The 21,236-nt window shown below is 55.1% G+C and overlaps 1 protein-coding gene across 4 annotated transcripts in view; it reads right to left on the bottom strand.

The window, feature by feature from the left end:
- Window positions 1-18,084, bottom strand: part of PEMT (phosphatidylethanolamine N-methyltransferase) — a 44,468-nt gene extending 26,384 nt beyond the window's left edge. The window contains exons 1-3 of one of the 4 annotated variants that reach the window (XM_074597782.1): window positions 17,436-17,547; window positions 16,929-17,124; window positions 15,026-15,133 (exon numbers count right to left, since the gene is read on the bottom strand). In XM_074597782.1, coding sequence (XP_074453883.1) covers window positions 15,026-15,133; window positions 16,929-17,024 — 204 coding nt within the window. In that variant the 5' untranslated portion in view covers window positions 17,025-17,124; window positions 17,436-17,547. Of the gene's footprint in view, window positions 1-15,025; window positions 15,134-16,717; window positions 16,792-16,928; window positions 17,125-17,435; window positions 17,563-17,761 lie in introns of those variants that run through there. The other 3 variants (XM_074597783.1, XM_074597781.1, XM_074597784.1) reach the window with 3 other exon arrangements.
- Between the last annotated feature and the right edge of the window lie 3,152 nt (window positions 18,085-21,236).

The following is a 21,236-nucleotide window of genomic DNA, read 5'->3' on the forward strand; positions in this document are numbered from 1 at the left end:
AAGACTGGTATGTGCCCATGTGCGGCCTCATCCGAAAACACTGGCCCCGGCACCGGGCACCGGCACACGCTTTCCGAAGGCATGTGCAGAAAACGCCCCGGGGACCGGCGTGCCACCGGCAGCAAGAACATGATTAGCAGGAGCTCTGGGCAGCGAAGGCAGGAGAAAAAGAACAGAACAAACCACGGTTTAATTTGTACAAGCTGGTAATTATAGTTGCTATCTGTCTGAAATCTCTACTGAGTTTATTTAAATATGTTCTCCGTGAAGGCCATTCAGACAGGAATTATCAAGGTGTTGCAGCAGAGGAGATAATGCCATGCAGTTTTCAACAGATCAAGGGCTGATTAGGAGGAATTAATTAGCTGCTTAAACAGTCCTTGACTCGCTGCAGCAATTAGCCGTCACCTCCCCGCAGTCACGTTCCCCATGCAGCAGCGGCGGCGATACAAAGCACCCGGCGGCAGAACTGCCTTCCCTGTGCCGCCGGTGAGCACCGGGCCAGCCCCAGGTGGGCACATAGCTGCAGAAAGGTGGCCCAAACCCAGGAGGTTTAGCCCGTGGCCAGGGCTTGGTGGCTGGGCACCAGTGCATTAGGCTGGGGTGACTCCCTGGTGCCCGCCTTGGTGCCCATCACCTTCCCATCACCGGTCCACGCACGTGCATCCGTTGTGACTCCCAGCATGAGGCAGACAACGGTCTTCCCTCTTCCACTGAAATTATGGAGTGAGTCCAGAGAAGGGCAACGGAGCTGGTGAGGGGTCTAGAGAACAAGTCTTGTGAGGAGCGGCTGAGGGAGCTGGGGGTGTTCAGCCTGGAGAAAAGGAGACTGAGGGGAGACCTCGCTCTCTACAGCTCCCTGAAAGGAGGGGCTAGCGAGGGGGGGTCGGTCTCTTCTGCCAAGGAACAGGCCATAGGGCAAGAGGAAATGGCCTCAAGTTGCACCAGGGGAGGTTGAGACTGGATATGAGGAAAAATTTCTACACCAAAAGGGTTATCGACCTCTGGAACAGGCTGCCCAGGGAAGTGGTGGAATCGCCATCCCTGGAGGTTTTTAAAGGACGGGTAGATGTGGTGCTTAATGATGGTTTTGTCAGTGTTAGGTTGATGGTTGGACTCGATGATCTGAAAGGTCCCTTCCAACCTAGACAATTCTATGATTCTATGATTCTATTCCAGTCTTTAGCAGGCCTGTCCCTCGTGCATCCCCCATCCACCGTCTCTCGATCTAGAGACGGAGTTATTTCTCTGAAGGCTTCTCAACTTGCAGGCACTCAATTACAGAGAGCCACGAGACCGTAATGGAGCCCGAAAGCTTTTCAGCACATTATTAAAGCCCTGCAAAGTTTCCCCACTAAGTACTGGAGCAGGAGCTTCCAGTTCATGCAATTAAAACACTGAAGCGATATTAGAAGAGACAGGCACTGTCTTAACGGTTTCGTATGAGCTGTAAGACAACGCAGGCTGGAGACTTTGCTCACGCAGCTTGTAAAGGTCTTTTTAATGGTAATGCACCAAGAAAAGATGCACCCAGAGAGGGATGATGATGAGCAATGGGCACCGGGGACAATGGGTGACAGCCCATGTGCATGGAGCCGGAGCAGGCCAGGGACCCCCCTTTGGAGCCTGGAGGCTCTGGGCACCCCGACCTGACGATCAGAGACTTGACAAATGTCACAAGAGATGTCACAATTCTATGATTCTATGGGGACAGGCTGGCTACGCCACAAAACGTCTCCCCAGAAGGCTACACCAGTTATTTTCTCCCCATTCCCATTTCCCCACCAGTCCGATGGCAATAACAGCTGTCAGCAAGCTGCAGTCGAGCGGGACAGCTTAGCTCATCTGTGTCTGCCAAGGGCTTTCAGTTTGGAAAGGAAGGCGTCGATTTGACTGAAGGAAGACTTTTCCATTGCCTTTCATGGGCTCTGGGTGAGGGGGGTGGTTGTTTATTCCAGCCAAAAGAAACAGCAGCGGGGGTTTCGGACAGACAAGGTTTGGGTATGGAGACTGGCTAGGCAGCAACACTGGAAGAGCCAGCTGGAACGACGGGGCTGTACACCCAAGTGACAGAGAGTTTCACGGAGGGAAAAACCACACGCTTGCAGGCTCCCGCAGTGGAACTGGAAGCTTGGAAAGCACAAAAAAATGAGAACATCCAAGGGGCTGAAGAAGAGAACCACCTACAAACAGAAAGCGGAGCGGGTGCCTCTCCAAAACCAAGAGGCTGGTTGCAGAGGAGGAGCCGAGAGGGGCTGGCGTGACAAACCCTCGTTGCCCGCCATGCCCACCACACAAACCACCGAGTCAAGAGGACGAAACCCAAGCTGGAGTGCATCTTCTAGTGACTCTTTCCTGACAAACCAGGGGTTCAACATGTCCAGTCTGAGCACTTCGACACCGGGGGAAGAGTAAAGGGACTCCACTTCTCTAGAACTGGAAAGACAACTGTTACAGAAGCCTCCACCATGTACGAGTTTAGCCTAAAAAGTAATCCCCCTCGCACCCATCCCCAGTGAAAGTAATTAGACTGAAACGGCACAGGTCACCTCGGCTAACAGCCTTGAGTTGGGGAAACAAAACAAGCCGGCAGGTAAACAGATAAGGGTTTCATAAGGACTAGGTACACTTTACCTCAAAGCCATCCCTTGAGATTACCTCCACAAGAGTCTTTACCTTGAATCCACTCATGATAAACAGCTAGATAATAAATCTCATTTCTCTAATAGTGTTTATGTGATTTGTCAAAGTACCATCTCATTAGCTGGTTGCAATAAAAACAAGCCCCTGCTTAACGTACGCCAAGGCAGCCCGGGTCCATGGATGTTCCATGAGCCACATCCTCTCCTCTTCAATAAAAACAAAAATGACACGGAATACGGGCTGTATTCGCCAGCAATTTCCAACACAAAATCTGAACAGTTTCTCCTCAAGGCAAGGAGCTCATGATTTATGTCTGAAGAGCTGGAAGCTGAAGGCAGGTGATTTTGAGTAATCCAGAACAAGCTGTGTTAATTAATTTTGAGAGTGGGCACTGGGAGCCCTTATGAGCAGCTCCCCGAGACCGAGCAGGGGAAGGGCGATGCGCTCCAGGGCAGGGAATCAGCCTCCACGGCCCGAACTGACTCTCCCGGCCAACAAAACCCATGGAAAAAGTATTTGTAAAATAATGATTTCTCCAGAGCGCAGCACGGGATGGGGAAGGACCTTTCCAGCCCCAGTCTGGGACGTGGTGGGGACAGCCAGGCACCGGGAGGGACATGGGCTGCGTGGGGGAACAGGGAGCAGCCAGGACCCACCCAGCTCCTCTAATCCAGTAATACAACCAAATCAAATAATATCCCAGGAATAGCGAAAGGCAGAGGCTGCCCCTGCAGAAGGATTTGGGGCTCTGCTGGAGCCCAGAAGGAAGGCAAGCGCTGCCAGATGAGCATCTCCTGTACAGGACAGGGAAGCATTTTGCCCAGTGTTTTGCCGGATTTTTTTTTTCCTCATCTTCCATGCCCAGATGACTTGGCCCACTCTCAGCTTCCCACTGCACACAGTTCCCATCCAGAAGACCTCAAATCTCGTATTTTCATACATTTTCCTGAAACGGGTCTGACTTAGCTCAGGCAGTCCACAGCAGGCACCTTCCCAAACCAACCCGAAGCAAAGGTGTGTGTCGGTCTCTCGGGTGAGCGAGATTATTCTGCCCGTCTCACATCCTGTATTTGCTTTATTATTTTTTTTCCCTGTTGCTCATACTCATGCGCCACTAAAAAAAGCAAAGCTGGGAAAAGTGCCTGAAGTGTTACACACGCAGTCGCTTTATCGAAACAGGCCGTCTACCCAGAAGACCCATTTTCAAACAAAGCGATCCAACAATAGCACTGACGATGTTTGAACTGGCATCGATTTAGGCAGACGAGCTCTTTGCTGCACCACACTGTCTGCCAGCGCTCAGTACAAATGCCACGTTACAAGACAAACGCCCCCTTTTTTTTTTTTTTTAAGACTTCCCTTCTATTTTCACGCCTCCGCTCCGTGGCGTTATTTCCAAACCAGGCCCTGGATCCCAGCGGATCCACAGTTTTGGGGTCAAGTCCCTCTGAAGTCGCGGCAGAACTTCAACGCCTGGGGTTCGGCTTTAAATGTGGGGACAAAGCTTTCTATCTTCTTCACAAAGCATCTAGCCAGCTCCTCAAAGCTCTCTAACCATGACTGCAAACCCGTAGTTCAAATTGCTATCACCGTTGCAAATAAGGTCAACCTGATTAAGACCCAGTTATTCTAGCTGGAATAAAGATGGACAGTCTTCACTAAGTGCATCCTATGTAAGAAATACCCTCTTACTGCGCTGAGACAAGTCTTCACTGGCTCCAGGTAAAAGGAGATTGAGGTCACCTAACAACTCTGACGTTTCTTGCAGCCTCTGGTCATTGCAAAGGGACCGTATAAAGCTATATCGGAGATGTCAGCTAACGCAAGTGCTTTTCTGCTCTCCCGGATGACCTGTATTTAGCTGCAGCTCCGATACGCATTCGGGCAGCAGCGGCAGGGTGAGCACCCAGCTCTGTCCCCGTCTCCCCAACCAGCTGGACCTGCAGATGCGCCGCTGCCTGCAACTGAAAACTGGCTGCAGTATTTCAAGTCAGGCAATTCTTCAAGCAGACGTGGCCCACGGGAGCGGAAATACTTGGGCTCTGCTGTCTTAAAGATTAAATCAGCAGCTCCAGCTCACCCAACGTACAAGAATCAAGAAGGAGCTGGCAGGAGAGATGGTGATGGAGAACAGCTGGGGACGATCGGCAAGCAGAAGCCTCTCGAGATGTGAAACACATCGGCACACAACCACACAGCCCCACGCGGAGGAAGAACAAGCAGGCGAGCCATGCCAGCGCTGCCTGGGATCTTGTGTTTGATGTGAGGGTTTGCAGACCCGGGCATCATCTTTTGCCGTTTGCTCTCCTTAATAGGTTTGCTCAGATTCCAGCTCAGCCCAGCTCATTAGCCACACCGCTGAATCCGACACTAATTCTGGATCACTCCTATTGCTACAAATAAATAATAAAATTGCCTCCACGCAGGGGTTGTTTTCTTCCTCTCTTCCCCCTAATGCAGGTCTGGTAGCATCTCATGTATCTGTTAATGAAGTCCATTATATCCAGAGTTTCTCAGCAAGTAAAAATTACAATCATTAGCCAGAGACTGACGAGAGACAGAAACACCATTTCTGCCCGGGCTGGCAATAACAGTACGCCAAGTACACGTCCCAGCGAGTCGAGCCTTGCTCTCCTGTAATATGGTACCCAATGTTCTTCATTAGCATCTCTCTTTTTAATAGAGCAAGACAGCGTCCTGCAGCAGGTCGCAATTACACGCAACAATTAATTCAGGGGGAAACAATGACGGGCGTCGCAGAGGCACATTTTGCAGCGGGGTTGTCAGAAGGTGAAGTGGAAGATGATTAGGAACATTTTAAAGCCCTGCCTAAAACTGAAAACAAAACAAGTGGAGGCACAAGCGACAGCATGTGTAGAGGAGACATGACTTTTTTTTGTAAACTACTTTGTAATTTTTGTTTTAAATAGTAAAGAAACACAACAGTTATTCTTTTGGTCGTAACACCCCAATGACCAGGACCAGCGGTCTTGGATCGGGACTTCATGTGCCATTTGCAAACAACACACAAAGCCGGCTCGGCTTCTCCCAGAGCTGCAGCCACTCTCTGGCTGCCCTTTTGTGAAATTAGGGTTTAATTCTCTGGAATAAGTCTGCTAATAAAGACTCCCAACACACCCGTCCTTTGGACAGCGTGTACTCGCTCATCGCTCCCCCAGGGGCTGTGATGGGAGGGGGGACGGGGAAAGTGGGGAGAAAAAAAATAAATACGCCTCGCAGAGCACAGAATGCAAGAGAAATCTAATATCCCTTCGCAGAGTAGTGAGAGTTCGTCGGAAAAGAGGTACTGGTTGCACCGGCCGGGATTTTGGCCTCCCGTCCTCTTGCTACTCGACATATCACGTTCCACGCTCCGCGTTAAGCCTCCCCTGGGAACACTTCCCATGGCGCTGAGGACACGCATGTTTGCGATGCTGCTGTCGTCCCGGCCGCCAACAATAGAGAGGGACAGTTTGATCTTTATGTAAGGCAGGCAGCCACGCGCTCTGTTCCCTTGCTCCTCGGGGATGAGATGTTCACACTGTGCGCGGCACAACAAGTAACAAACCGAAGGGTTAAATACAACCATCGAACCCCCTCGGGCTTGCTGGTGTTATCACCAGGGTTCCTGTGGGTGTTGATGGGTGTCACCACGTGCCCCATGGTATTTGTTCAATGCAAGAAATGTAACCCAACAACCGGAGCGAACAATGAAGCATCCCCAAACCCAGTGGTCTGCACCCCAGGGGAGCTCCTTCCCCCTTCTGCAGCCTCAAACCCAATGTTAAGATGAACGTACAAGCCCTGCATGCACTGCTCAAACCCTCTGACAGTTTTTTGCTCCATGGTTTTGTACCGGAGCCCTGTATGGAGGTGGATCCACACCAGGGACCAAAGCCTGACGGGTACAGGCAGGAAAATAATGTTCCTCAGTTCGGCAACGCACTCACTTTGGCTTCCGAGTACATCAGCCTCTGGAAAGCAGAGACTTGCACGACAAAGTCTTGAAATGAAACTGCTGCTCTCCAGCCTTGGGAATCAAATGAGTAACTCTCCAGTTATTAAAACAACGTCCTGGTAAAAATAAACAGGAAGGGGCACTTAATAGGAATGCTTCGTAGTTAAAAATATTGTATCTCGTCTGAGGTCATTCAGTTTTTAATAGGAACAGCCACACGTGCCCCAAGGTGATCTGATTTGGTATTACTCCAGCCCTGTTACGGGTGTAGACTGTAGTCACAGACGGATGGACAGGGTTTCTTTTCCCCGTTCAAAATCCTCCCTGGGATTTTGCAGATTGAGCATCTGCTGTTGGACTCACCGCAGAAAACACAGCTCTGAGGCAGGAAGGGGAACACCCAACTACACGGGGGGATTTGGGGTCCCTCTTCTCTTCACCCAACAAGACTGACGAGGAGGATGCTCAACTTTTCCTTTCTACAAGGGGCATTTCCATAGCAAAGGAGAGGCTGGAGCCAGAGGCAGTCACGCTGAGCACTGTCAGGCACAGAGCTGATGCTGGAGAAAGGGCAGAAGGCAAGGAAAGTAGGCAGAAGAAGCACGGTAAAGAATAAAAGCTGCATGTACCTTTTCCTTCCCTGAAAATGTCTTTGCACTTTCATGGCAAGGAGCTGTTACAATTACAGCTTCTTTTATAAGCAAAGCACAAGCCAGATAATGAGCAAACCTCCCACCGCACAAAGGAGGCGATGAAGGCGTTCTATGAGCCCTGACGGTCAAGCTTCCCGCAACAGCTGAAGGCAGAGAAAATTGCTAAAACCCATCTCCATTTCACCCACTTCAGGGGCGTGAGCTGCTCACAGCCTGCTTTTTCTTCCCGAAAGCGCAAAAAGGATCACACCAAAAATGACTGTGCCTACACAGACAGCAAGTGAAAACCCTTCAGCCAGACAAAGCAGCAGCTCGCACGTCCCGACCTGCAGAACAAGCCCCCATCTGCATCATCCCTGGTCTGGAGGAGTAAAGGGAGGGAACAAAAGAGGTTTTGCACGGAAAAAAAACCCCAAGCAAGATATTTCCAAATCCAGATGCCTAGGTAATGCAATGCGGAGGTTCAGGATTTCAACGACACATGGGAAAATCAAGAGCTCCCTCCAGCCTTCCTCTCCCTGACCCCAACATTTGCTGGGAGATCGGGGGAGTTTGACGAAGTCCCACGCAGGTGTGCAAGGCTGGGGATTCCAGCTTTGCTGGCAACAAAATTCATAATTTTTTAAGTGAGTTGCCCCTCTTTCCCTGCACGTGAGCAAGCACGGAGGTTCGGATGGCTTGGCAGCGAACAGGAGAATCAGGCAGCGGCTCGCTGGGTTGGGCTATTTCATCCCACGCCACAGCCCTTCCCCTGGGTCGGGGCCACCCTCCAACGGCTGCTCCCATCCCTCTGCAACGGATCAACCAAAGCCACTGCCCAGGCACGCTCTACATCCATAGCTCACGTCCTCCATCAACATCAGCACCAGCTTCCAAAAATCGACTACTTCTCCCCAGGTTGCGCTAGAGGGGTTTCAACGTTTTGTCAGGATGCCTTACAAAGGGGAACGTAAGGGAGCCGACACAGGCAGGCAGCCCGGGGGGGAGTGCAGATACTTGTTTGCTTCAAGTGAGATAAGGCTCCTAATATTTAACAGGAACCAGCGCCCACCAAGCGCTGCTGAACTATCTGGTTTCACACTCAAGAGAGCGGGGAGGTGGGATGCTCCTCCCAAGTGCCATTTCCAGCTACTGGTGTCACTGGGGACACAATATAGGAGGAAAAGAGAAGGAGGGTTTTGCTTTACTGATTTACTAATCTGCTTTACTACCCATTTGCTACTGCCGTGTGAGCAACCGGAGGTAAGTGTCCCCGTGGAGTTCATCAAGGGGGGAGAAAATAGAGAAAACGAGGAAGCATTTTCTTTGGGGTGCCAACCCTGTGTGCCACCAGCCTGCCATAAATTAGATCCAGCACCACCACCATGAAACCCCAACGCCTCCCTCCCCAGCAGGAGTCTCCAGGCACACAGAAGATGCAATTACACCGTGATGGAAGCCGGGCAGCGGGTCTTAACGGAAATAACCTCCCAAGAGCACCCAGCAGACTGCGTGTGTCTGCATTTCTTCGTCAAAGCAGCCTATTTTGGGAGATCCCATCCTTCTGGGAACTGGGCAGGCTTCTGTTAAACGGTCTGCACCACAGCGCAGCCGGAAAACACCCAGCTCACGTCTATAATTGCGGCAGGCACACAACCCGGGAAGCCCTCGTCCGGCTCGGGGACAGCCAATGTCCCCAGGGAGGCAATGCGTTTCTCCAGCAGCTCCCAGCCCCAGGGCTACGTGCAAACGCTACGCGCAAACGCTGCCAAAGCCCGGGGCCACATGGGAGGACCTGCCGTCCTCCACGCCTCCAGGTCTAGGTAGATCATACTACTTTCTTTTTTGCCTCCAGACGCGTTTTTTGCCTTGTCCCATGGGAGGCAGGTGGTCACAGACTTGCCATTTCATAGACTAACATCTTTGAGCACCACCTCATCAGCAGGAGAAAGTGTGTAGCAGCAGCATGGCAGGATAGGGATGGAGCGGAACAGAGACAAAAGGGCCTCTCCCGGTTTCTAGGGTCTACAGATAAACCTCTGATGCGTACGGAAACAAGACTTTTGGCTTAAATCTATTTTTTTATCTTTTGTGCGTGTGCTGACTTATTCCAGCGGGGCTGCCAGCAGCCCGCAGTTTATTTTTAAAACACTAAACAAGAAAAGTCCAGTATATACAACAAGCACCCCGGGTTTCTAGAGAAGCATTCTACAGAAGCTAAAAAAAGGAGGTTGCTTTTCGGGTCAGCTTGGCCATGATCCATAGGGGACCGTGAAGTGAGAGACGGATCCTGACCTCGGTTTAGAGAAACGCTGAGCAGGCATGTCACACACCAGCTGGATCCCAAATTCACGCTAGGAATGGGCACGGAAACGGCTCAGCCGCCCAAGCACACTCTGCCTGGGCAGGTACCCATGCACGGTGCCTGGGCAGCTGCTCGAACGGAGCCCCGAGGGCTGAGACCCTGCCTGGCTCAACACACAGATGAAGGATCTCAGCTCACAGCTGCCCAGCCAGGCTGGGCTCCATGATCCCCGCCTTGCCGCAGGCATCTCAGCCTGCAAGGACATCGTAAAAAGATACTGCACAGCTTCTTAAAGAGGATTTAGATGACAACACCACCACCTCTAGCTGGGAGCCCGCAGGGGAGCAGTGCTGGGATGAAGGATGTGGCTCTCCCTCAAGGTGACAGCGCTCCTAATTGTGTCACTCCAGCCGGCAGGCCAGAGGATGTGACCCAGTTTTGGTGCCTGTTATGTGGCTCGCAGCGGTGCCGACATGCTGGAAAAGCTAAATTTAGGAGCCGAACAGGCACAGTGTTACACACCCGGCCAGGAATCGCTCGGTTACGAGACGGCAGGAGAATCGATGCCGTCCGCTCACCGCACGCATTACAGCATCGCTGCTCAGCCCTCGCCGCCTGAGTGGGAAGCCGTTACCAAGTCACTTGGAATAAAATTGCCACTAAATGCTGTTTGGGGGGAGAGAAGGAAAAAAAAAAAAAAAAGCAAATCCTCACTCTTTCTTGGGCATTGTAGGAAATGAAAACGGCTATTGCTGCCTGGTAGAGAGTCCAATTACGAATAATGTGCGTTCTCTCCCTGCACAAAGGATGAAAGGCATCAGAGCTGGGGGTGACATTTTAAGACCGGAGACGTAAGAGCGAATCCGAGCCTTGTTGCAAGCCCAGCTTCACCCCAAGAAAGAAACGCTTTCTGCAGTCAATTGCCTTGCAGCGTAGCTTGAAGCCCCGCTATTGATCTAGCATCTGCTATAAGCAGATAATCATCGTCGCTGTGCCGTGGCTTCTACAACGGGATCTAAAAGCACTTTCCAGAAGACGGCTGAGGGCTGTTTTTCCGCTCTCACCCGCAGCTGCAGGCAGGCGCAGGTTTGCAGGGGAGCCCACGAAATCCTTGCAGCTTTGCAAAATTTGAAGGCCAGAAAAGACCCTTAAATCAACTCCGAACTCGTCCCTCTCTCAACCCTGTAAACTTCAGCTAACCGAGGTGTACTCCCCACGAGGCTCTGCTTGCCGCTCCAGCCCTGGCACAGCCATTTCATACCCGGCAATTTCCTTTCCCCAGCGAGGGGCTAACACCCTGCCATCAAACCGCTGCTCAAATCCTTCCCTTCTATAAGACAGACAGCAAGAGCTGCTGAAATCCCCCAGCATCAGGTGTTTTTCTCCTGCCCCCAGAAGGTTTCTAGGAGTTTGGCTCACTCGGGTCTGAATCCCAATAGCTCCTGAGCTCCCAGCCGCTTCCCAGCAGCGTCGGAAGGTTTTGGGCCAGGCACCTTCCTCCCAGTTTAGCAAGAAGTGGTCCGAGGTAGGTGAAATCGGGCTGTCAGCACCTGCGACCTCCCTCCTCCCCTCCTCCTTATCCACTTGGCAGGTTCCTCTAGTCTCCAAAGGAGGAGAAAAGGATGGGAAATTAAAAATAAATGAACCAAGAGATACACATCCATCAGGAGCCAGGCGTTGTCAGCCCAGGTCCCTGTGCAACCACTTCTTTAATCAAAACCTCATGCAGTTTAAACGCTTGACAGAAGTCTAGAACAGAGATCTTGTTACCCTCAACAGGAAAAGCTGCCACCTTGAAGAATAAAATCGCATTTGTCTGATGTGGTCTATTTTCTTTAAAATCATGCTAAATTACGCTAAGCCCGTTCCTAACCGTGACATCTGGGGTTTTGCCCCACAGATTCCTGCGAGAGGCACAGGTGTCTCGAGGGGGTGACCGGAGGTGACGGGAAGAGCAAGCTCTCGGGCGGCAGCTGAAGATGTGCCATTTCTAAATCTGTCTGTGACGCCAGCCGTAAATTTTTAAGAGGCTCAAATCAAGAACAGGATTGCTGATGGATGCGCTCCCCACTTGAAACTCACTTGCGTGGTGACGGACGTCAGACTACCTGGCTCACAGCTTTGGCCCTTGCCTGTTTGCTATTGAGAGAGTACCAGAAACCTTCCAGCTTTCTAGAAACTCCCCGTGTGCCAAGGCTCAGCGAGCTCTTTAAAGCCTCCCGCACGCAGGTTATCTGCCTCTCCTGGCTTAGAAAATGTTTGTCCCCAAAGAGTTGTTATTTAATACCTTCCTTAGTTACCAAGGGATGGGAAGTTTCTTCCACCGTTCCGCAGCTTTCCAAACGCAGATGGGATTTATTGAAGTTTCTATCGCTCTGACCTCATCAACATTTTATGGCACGGCTCCAGCAACTCGCCTACTCCTCGCCGGGTGCCCCTCAACAGCCCCACGGCCGCTGAGGTCTCCTGGCTGTGTTGAACATCCTTGCCGGGGGGAGTTTTAGGCAACTTCATCCCCAAAACAGCTCCGCTGCTGCCTGTCGGGGCCTCGCCTGCACAGTGCCTCACATGGGATCGTGGCTCCCAGCAGCTCCTTTCGTAACAGCCGCGGTGGGTGGGAAAGCAGAGATAGCATGAGGAGGAGAGGCGAAAAAAAAAAAAAGGAAAAAAACCCAGAGAATATCGCAGGAACACATCTAAGCTGTGCCATGGACAACGTAACCTGGGGGCCACCCAAGGACAGGCAGGATTTTAATTGGCACGGAGCCGGGTGCGAGCCCTGGTTTCAGTGGGGAAATGCAGCTGGCAAACCCAGGGGGGACCTTCATGGTACCCCCCCAGCACTTGCCCGCAGGGAAGAGGGTGGGAATTAGGAGACGTGAGGTCTTTTTTGGAGAGCTTTTCTCCCCTGCGGAGAACAGGAGGGAGCATCAGGACAGCCTGGCTGGAGCCCTGCAAATTGCCCCACTTAGGCTCTGGTCTTCTAAATTGCTCTCTTAACCAAAGTACATAAATCGACCCAACAAACATCAGGGTTTTCTCCGAAGCCACGCTCCCCCACTGCCTTCGGAGTTTGTGCTTCGTTCCCAAACCCTGCAGGTTTTGTCCCAAAGAAACATGCCTGCTGCTTACCAGGGCAAACGCCTCGCTACCCTCAAGGCCTCGAGACGCGCCTCTCCATCGGCCGAGCACCGCACGGAGCCGGGCTTTCCCCACCACATATTTATTCAGAGACGCTGCACAGCGAGGACAACCAGGCGCCAAACTTTGCAAGAGGCAGACCTGGCCGGAGTTCATCTGAAACGGGGAATTAAGACACTGAACTAAATCAATGCATTCCCACCCGATTTCTACCCAAATCAGGAATTTCATGCACAGGAGGGGTTTTGACCAGGGTTCCGCATTGCTTATTAAGCACGGAGAGCAGAGAGTGCTTGGCACTGTACAGAAATCCAGCCTTTGCACTAAAGCTCCTGAGATCCAAAGTAATTCAGATGCAGAAGTGATCTCAGCTGCTGGGAAGGAACTCAAATAGCAAAAGACAAAGGGAGCCTGTGGAGGGATGCAGAGAAAGAAAGAGCTGCTGGCTAGGTGCAGTCAGGGGACACCTGCCTGGGACACCAAAGGATGGCGAGGAGGTAAAGGAAGCAGGTCAGGGAAAATCCAGGGATGGCTGGGGCCACTCATGCTAAAACGCACCCGATGGTGGGGGCTTGCTCAGGGCTGCAGGTCCCACAGCCCCCTCTGAGGGCTTTCTAGCAGTGCCTGGTGCGAGCCACACGCCGGGACCGGCAGAGCCTGGAAACGCCAGGGGAGACGCCGGGGGCCCTGGGCAGAGCAAGCGGATGGAGGGAGGCACATGGACTGCGAGAGCCGCCCATCCGGCTGCAGCCGGGGAAACATCTAGTGCCAGGCTCACCTCCCCAGAGCTTTCCACCAACACACCAGCTCAGGTTGCTCACTGCAAACCCATGCAGAGATGCCTTCTGCTCCCTGGCGCAGGCCCTGCACGTCTTGCTTGCAGTGCCACCTGCCGCCAACGGCAATGCTCTTCAGACACTGGAAGGGGACAACAGCAACGCAGAGCAGTGAACTTCCTGCTGTTACATCAGCATTCCCTGTCCTTTAACAGCAGCCAAACTCTTGATCCAAAAAGCAACGCTATTTCCCAAGCTGCAGGCGTCCCACGAGTCGCAGGCGTAGCAGCAGACGCTAATAAAGTACTTTTTTTTCTTTTTCTTTTATGCACTTTCTCGCTGGAGCCGGTCTCTCTTCTCCCCGAGACCACATCCTGAATCTTCTTGTTCATTGATTCTTTATGCTAAATGATGACTCCGCAGTCGAAATAATGTGGCATATTCTAGTTCGCATTTCAGACACCGTGAGACTTTTTAATAACAAGTTGCATGAAAAATTAGGGAGGCTGCAACAAAGAGCTCCGACGGAGGTTTCCAAAGTGACTCACAGCCAGGAGAGCCTTGCTTTTCCAAAGCCCAGCGTGAGACAATCTCAAGAGCCCCCGCGCTCAGAGAGAGCCGAGTCCTCCCCCTCTGGAAAAGTAAAGCCTTTTTAAGGAGAATTCCCCAGGGTGAGAAACCCTGCGGGGAGGTTTGGCAGGCGGTTTTGGGAATCTTGGTTGAGATGACATCCCATTCCCATGAGCGCTCGCGGGGAGAAGGTTTCGCCCCGCACCTCAGCGGTGCTGCCGAGGAGTGCTGCGGGGCGGGAGTCACCTCGTGCAGCAGCCGGACTGGGCTCCCCGCTTGGCACGCTGGCTCTGCAACGCTCTGAAACAGGGCCGGCAATGATTCCCGCTGCTCTGGCAGGTAGGTAGCGAAATGCAGCAGGAAAGGGCAGCAGAGACTTCCAGTCCCAGCTCCCAAATGGCTATAGCCCCCACCGAGACAGTGAGCATCACCCCTGCACAGGTATCACTGCTTAGGGCTGGCTTGCTGCAAGCTCTGCAGCCCTTTGACGGACTTTGCAGCACGATGGAGGGGGAATTTCTTCAGGTTAACCTTTGGCTGACTGTTTTTGCATCCTGCCGTCCACACAACCAGCTGCCAACACGTTTCAAGGGGAAGCAGCGGGCAACATATCCAGCGCAGCCCCCCACCGGGGGCTAATGCCATTTATGCTCAATCCCAGTGGTGACCACTGCCTGGCTGCCAGGGTAGGAGGTGGCTGAAGGATGGGTTTGATTGCTCTGCCCTCTCTCCCAAGCTCAGCTCCTAATTCCTTTCGCATCCCGTGCTGGCTCCCACCTTCACCTCCTCTGTGACAGCCGTCACAGCCACCCCCAGCCCCAGGAGCTCCCTCTACAGCACAGCTCCCTGCACACACACTTCTATCACCTGATAGCCTGCTCACCCCACCAGACGTCCCCAAAAGCAGTCTTTCCTCCAGCGTGGCCCAAAGGAGATCCCCCTGTAGCTGGCAAAGGAAGGCTAAAAATAACAGGGCAGACAGCATGCAGGCGGCTCTTACCACATTCCAGAAGAGCGGGTTGAAGGCGATGGAGAAGACAGCCGCAATGAAGCCGGAGTCGGTCACGTCCACGTAGCCAAAGAGCCGCGCCATGGCTGTCACATCCACCTGGGGAGGGAGAGCCAGTTATTGGAGGTGCAGGTTCCCACGGGGGCATCGGGGATTGCACCCGAATATGGGGCACTTCATCTCAAACCAAACCCATCAGCTGCCCTGCAAGAGCGGACAGATCTTTAATTGGCCCCAAGCACCACATTGTTACGGCTTGCAAAGTGCTGTGTGAGGGTGCAAAGCCAAGAAGAGGGGTGGGGGCTCCTCCGAGCCATCTCCCCCCGCACCTGGGGGGGCACCGGGCTCTCAGGGAGCCCCGCGTTTGCAGCGGCGCCCAGAAGGACACGGGCACTGCGAGGACGCTGCTGGTGCGGGGAGAAGCACCAGCCCTACGGGGCAGCTGCCAACCCAAGCGTGTTTCCAAGCCGCAGGGAAGGGAGCACCATTTCACAGTGCCACGGTGTTGCCGGGAACAGAGGACTGTCCCAGGGACGCTGGTCTGCGTGGAAACTCCAAGCAATGAACTGCGTCAGCCTCAAACTTGCCTTCCATAAAGTAAGAGTGATGCAAACCCCCTCCAGAGTGAGGGGGGATGAATTTGCATTGTAAGAAGCTGCAAAAGACCTTCCTGCCTTAATTAATGACAACAACAACCTCTTAAAGCTTGCTGTTTTTCCCCCTTTCTCCTTTTAAGAAAGAGATATTTTTCCCAGGACGGCTCCCTGACATTGTCAGCATTTTTACGTGCAACAAGCCATGCTGCTTCTCCCTCCCCGCCCCCTCTCCCTGCAGTGGTATTTGGACCAAAAACAGACAGCATCTTTTTTTTTTTTTTACCAAAAACTTTGAAAACAAAAGACAAAATAGCCCAGCCCAAGCCCTTCCCTCCCTTGAATCAAAATCAAGACAACACTGAGACGTGGAAGGTTTTTGCTTCCCAAACACAGCTGTGTTTGCAAGTCCTTCAGATGCTAGGGGACAGGAAAGGCTCCAAAGGGCATCGCTTCCACCTCGCCTGTCCAGGACAGAGATACCCCTGTCTCCTCACACGTCCTTCGGAGGAACCAGAGCTGCAGTGGGGTTCATGAAGAGGGGCTGCTAAACCTGCCATCTCTCCTAGCCAAGAGCAAAGGCCCTGGGAATGGCTTCTGTGCCGTCCCGGGGCATGTCCAGCCGCTTGGGAGCAAAGTGCACGAGCATGGGCCGTACCTCCCCAGGGAAATGGGGGGATCCTCACAGGGGTCCACGACTGCCTTCGAACCACCCCAGCTCCCCCAGGCTCCTCCGTCCCAGCCCTCAGGACATGGGTGCTGGTGAGGAACGAAGGGAGCAGCCCCCAGGGCCTGATCCTGACCCATCTCCCCCTATTCCCACTCTCCGCTGCCTCATCTCCCCTCCCTTTGCGCCCGAGAAGCCCTCTGCCATCAGACTTCATCCCTTCACGCCGTAACCCAGGCACCCAGACAGACGCTGGCGCCAGGGCCGAACTGTCTGGTCCTGCTTCAATTGCAAACCCGTGGGACCAGGACAGCTTCTTTCCTCTCGTTTTGTACGGCGCTGAGCACACTGCCAGCACGGGCTGAACAAAAGCTTCTTGACCTACTAACTCCTGGCTGGCAACATCGCTAGCATTGCACTCACCTTCTTTTCTCCTCCTCAACAACCAAACTCGCCGCTGCCAGCGGGAGGCAGATTGGCCTGTGCCTTAGGATGTGCTTTTAGGGATAAAAAGGGAACCCATTAGGATGAGCTGTCTCTGCAAGCTGCCAGGACAGCCACGTAACAGGCACACAACATCCAACTTTGCTCCCTCCTCCCTGATGGGTGATAAATAACGGGTGGCAAACGCTACCTGCTTGCCTGCAGCCCCGAAGTCAGGGAGGGAGAGTGATGAACGGGCACCCGGGGCAGTGATGCATGGGTGCCTGGGCAAGTGCTGCATGGCCATCTGGGTGAGTGATGCATGGGCATCTGGGCGAGCCGGCGGCAGCACCCACAGGACTCCCGTGCGGTGCCGGTGCTGCCCTCGCCACGTGTCCAGAGCGTGCCTGGGTGGAAGCAGGCCAGGGACGATGGCGGCTGCACCTCGGGCGCGCGTACCAAGCGTCCCCCAGGGTGTGCTGCACCCCCAGACACCGACCGGGGGGTTCCTGCCACCCCCCGTGCGAACCAGCCCTGCTGCGCCCCGCGATGGCACCGGCAGAGGCCCGAAGGGGACAAGGGGGAGGGGGGGGTGGGAGGACGACACCGTCCCGGGGCCGCCCCCCGCAGCCGAGCGGCAGCGCCCCAGCCCGGGCCTTTCCCCGGGCCCGCAGCGAGCCCGGCGCTCCCCGCCCGCCCCCCCGGGCCCCGCCGGTACCTGGCCGTACTCCAGGCCGCCCAGCCCTTCGCAGCACTCCCGCGGGAAGGGCCGGCCCCCGCCCGCCGCCGCCGCCGCCGCCACCGCCTCCCTCCGCCCCGCGCCCGGCCCAGGCCGCCCCGCCATGGCGCGGGGCCGGGGTCTCCCCCCCCCCCACGCCCCGTTCCCCGCCGCCTCCCCCGCTCGGGGCCGGCCGAGCGCGGAGCCCCGCGGTGGCGCTGACGGGAACCGTAGTCCCGCCTCCGCCGCCGCCGGTAGGGCGCGGGGGGAGCCGGGCCTGGCGGCCGGGCCGGGCCGGGGCCTGCGGCGCCGGGGAAAGCACTGACCTCGCCGCGGGCCCGGCCGCCTCCGTCGCGCGTTGGGAGCGTGTGTCCGGCGGTGGGGAGGGCGGCCCGGGCTGCCGGCCGCTGGACTTCGACCCTGCCCGGTGAAGCAACCGGGCCGCGGCGCGGGTCGCCACCCCCCCACCCCGAACACACACTGCGGCGGGCGGGACGCGGCCCCTGGGCTCCCCCCCCCCCCCCCCGGGCAGCCGGCGTGGGGCTGGCGGCGGGGCCGGGCGGGGCAGGGGGGTAAAACACCCCCGGAGGGGAGAGTGGGCAAGAAACCGAGGTGCCAACGGGGCAGAGACCTGGCCCTGCCACCCCTGCCCATCCCCTGCCTGTCCTGCCTGTCTCCTGCCTGTCGTCCTGCCCATCCCCTGCCTGTCCCCTGTCCCCCTACCCATCCCCTGCCTGTCCCCCTAACCCATCCCCTGCCTGTCCCCTGTCCCCCTACCCATCCCCTGCCTGTCCCCTGCCTGTCCCCCTACCCATCCCCTAACCCATCCCCTGCCTGTCCCCCTAACCCATCCCCTGCCTGTCCGCTGCCCCTGATCAGCGCCTTCACCAGGGCCAGGGGGAGGGAAACAACTCCAGTGGCTTTCCGGTACTGGAGAGGCTGTGGAAGTTAAACGTTGATTGCCAAATATTACTCATTCCAGGGCAAAATGTAAAGCCTTCAAGGTCTGGATCTATTTTAAGGACAATTCGCTGCGTCCTATCGCCTTCAGCAGGTGTGATTTTTTTTTTTTTCAAATTGCTGTTATTACTCATACTAATCTTACTTTTCTTCTTCGCTCCTCTCTAGGATGTTTCTGGTTAACGCACCTCATGGGCTGCAGTCCCGGACCTGCCAGCGCATGGGAAATCAGGCGGTATCATCCCCGCAACCTCTGAGGGTCTCTGCTTCTGCAGACCCTCCTTTGAGGGGAAATAAATTTTCTTGAAAAAGGAGTTTGACATGAAGGGAAGCCTCGTGAATGAGCTGCAAGTGTCCCTCCCAGAGGTCTCCTGGGAGTGGGGAAGGGACGGGATGCCTGAGCGCTCGTGCCTTGGCCGGCACCAGAAACGTGTGTGAGTGACAGCTCACACGAAGCCCTCCCCGGTAAAATGGCATCCTTGGAGGATACGCTTCAGGAGATGCTGGGGATCCCAGCTGTGACTCTCAGCTCCATGGGAAACAGCCCCAAACCCCTCGCTGCACCAGCGCATCCCCACCTCCCGGCCTGCAGGGTCAGCTCCGGCACTCGGCGTGCTCGCACAGGGCTGCAGCCCATCGCACTGGGTCCGACGAGCACATTCCCAATACAAATTGCGTCGCCGGGCCGGTTTGGGGTGAGGCAGGCACGAAGGCGCTGTGGGTGGGAGCAGCGTTCCCCATGGATGATCTCCAGCTGCTTCCGGCCTCTTCTCCCTTGCGCTGGATAATTTTGCCGTGCCGAGTGTGTAATTATCACCTCTGCCGTCTCCCAGGCTGGGGCGCGGGAGCAGATGGGAGGATGTTTATTTTGCGAGTCCCACCAGCTGGGTGCTTGGGGCAGCGGGGAGGGCGAAGGGGACCCGGTGAGGAAAGCAATGATGGCTGTGCTCAGAGAGGAGGAAACGTCCCCCCGGGGAGGGAATTAGCAGGAAGAAACCTCCAAACGTCCTGGTGCTGCCAGCTGGGAAAAGAAAAGGGTGCCGTGGCGGGCTGGGAGGAGGAGTGGGTCTGGGCGAGGGTCGGAGGGAGGGATGGATGGTGAGGAGGTGCGGAGGGGTGAGCTGTCTTGCTGGCTCCTCGCTCGAGGCCAGCAGAGCTGGGCTGTCATGGACACGTCCGTCCTGTCACCCCGCATTGGGGGGCACCCAGCGATGGCATGTGCTGCAGGACCCAATGCCCTACCACCAGCTCAGCTGTGTTTGGGGCAGGGAATAACACCGGAGCCTCCACGCCGTTCCCGCTGCCAAATCCCCTGTCCAGGGAACATTTTCCATGTAAGAGGGACAAGGGGGGGTTTGTGGCAGCAGGGTCCCTCCATGCCTGCCTCCATCCTGCCTCGGAAATATCCCAGCAGCTGGGAAGGAGACAAAGAGGGCTTTCTGCAGGGCTGGATTTTCCTTTGTGTCCCCATCCCTCCCCTTCTCCCCATGGCGTGCCTTTTATCCAGCTCTCCGTTTCCGAGCACCGACCTGAGGAGGAGGGCACTGCCCTCGGCTTTCCCAAGTCCCTTCTCAGCTTGAACCCTCCCCAAGCACCCTTTGAAATCCCAACACGGCCCCGAAAGGTCACCGATGAATATGGAGTTGCAAATGCCTGCGTGGGCAGAAAGCACTTAAACGAAGTCATTCGTAACGGCGGCGATGAGCTGCCCTGTCGGAGGCAGGACCGGGAGTCGACGAGCCGGCTGGCAGCCGTTAACGGCACACAGGGATCGTGCAGCCACCATTGCTCCTGCTGCAGCAGCGGTGTCCCTCTAAGGCGGTACATCAGCGGCACCGAAGGGTTTCCATGCGTTTGACGCGTTCATCGCATGTGCGCGTTGGCCCGGTGAAGGATGTTCGCTGCCTGCCAGTTAGCAGCACGCCGTGGCTCGCTGAGCTGCAGTTTGCTGGGGAGCATTTCAAACACAAGGAGACCCAGGGGACTCTCAGCACCTGGAAATCCAGAGCAGGGAGTGTTGTCGGGCGGGTTTCCCTTAGAAACGGGACGTTGGTTGGGAAACTGCAGCCAGGTCAACTTCGGCACAGAGGGACATCTCTCCTTACAAACCCAAGAGAAAGCTTCCAGGCCAAAGGATTGGTTTCCTTGCTGAGAAAAAGGAAAAAAAGAGGATATAAAGCACCCACAGCTTCCACTCTCTGCAGGTAACTTGCTGCCGTCCTCTGCAAAGCGGGACAAGCTCATCAACTCCCCTGCTTGCTTGCAGCTCCTATAACCCCCCTCTCGGCCATTGCTCCAGCCAAGCGAACCAGACTTTATGGTTGTCCCCAGTGAGCTTTGGTGGTCACCAGGAAGGGCTGCTTTCTGCTGGCAACCTTGGGTTCTCGTACCCGAGCTTGCAATCCGCCTGGACCCACCCCAGCTGCGTCCCTTGCTGATAGAGGTCCCATGGGCACGGCGTGGGGCTGGGGGCTTTTTCCCAATCCTTTGTGTCCCCTTCCCTGAGGGCTGTGTCACGGTCCACGTGTTCAAACCTGCCCCCAAAATAAAGCTGACCCCGGTGGGTTTGATCCTTGCAAACCTGCAAGGGCTTGGACTGACGGGTCACGGGGATCAAGGACGGAGCATCGAACCCCACGGTAAAGGACAGCACTGGAAGCCTAGAGAGAAGCAAATAACGCTGGAGCACAGAGCTGAAACCTTGGGCAGGAGCAGGAAAAATTGCAGGTGCTCTTCTGTCCTCCTTCAGATAACACGTTGTCACCAGCGGTGCAATGCTGCAATCCAGACCCGCAATCCTAGTGGAAATCCTCTAGTGTTTGTGCTGGAGGTTAGCTCTAT

The sequence above is a fragment of the Larus michahellis genome, chromosome 8, assembly GCF_964199755.1.
Source record: "Larus michahellis chromosome 8, bLarMic1.1, whole genome shotgun sequence".
In the NCBI taxonomy this organism is placed as follows: domain Eukaryota; kingdom Metazoa; phylum Chordata; class Aves; order Charadriiformes; family Laridae; genus Larus; species Larus michahellis.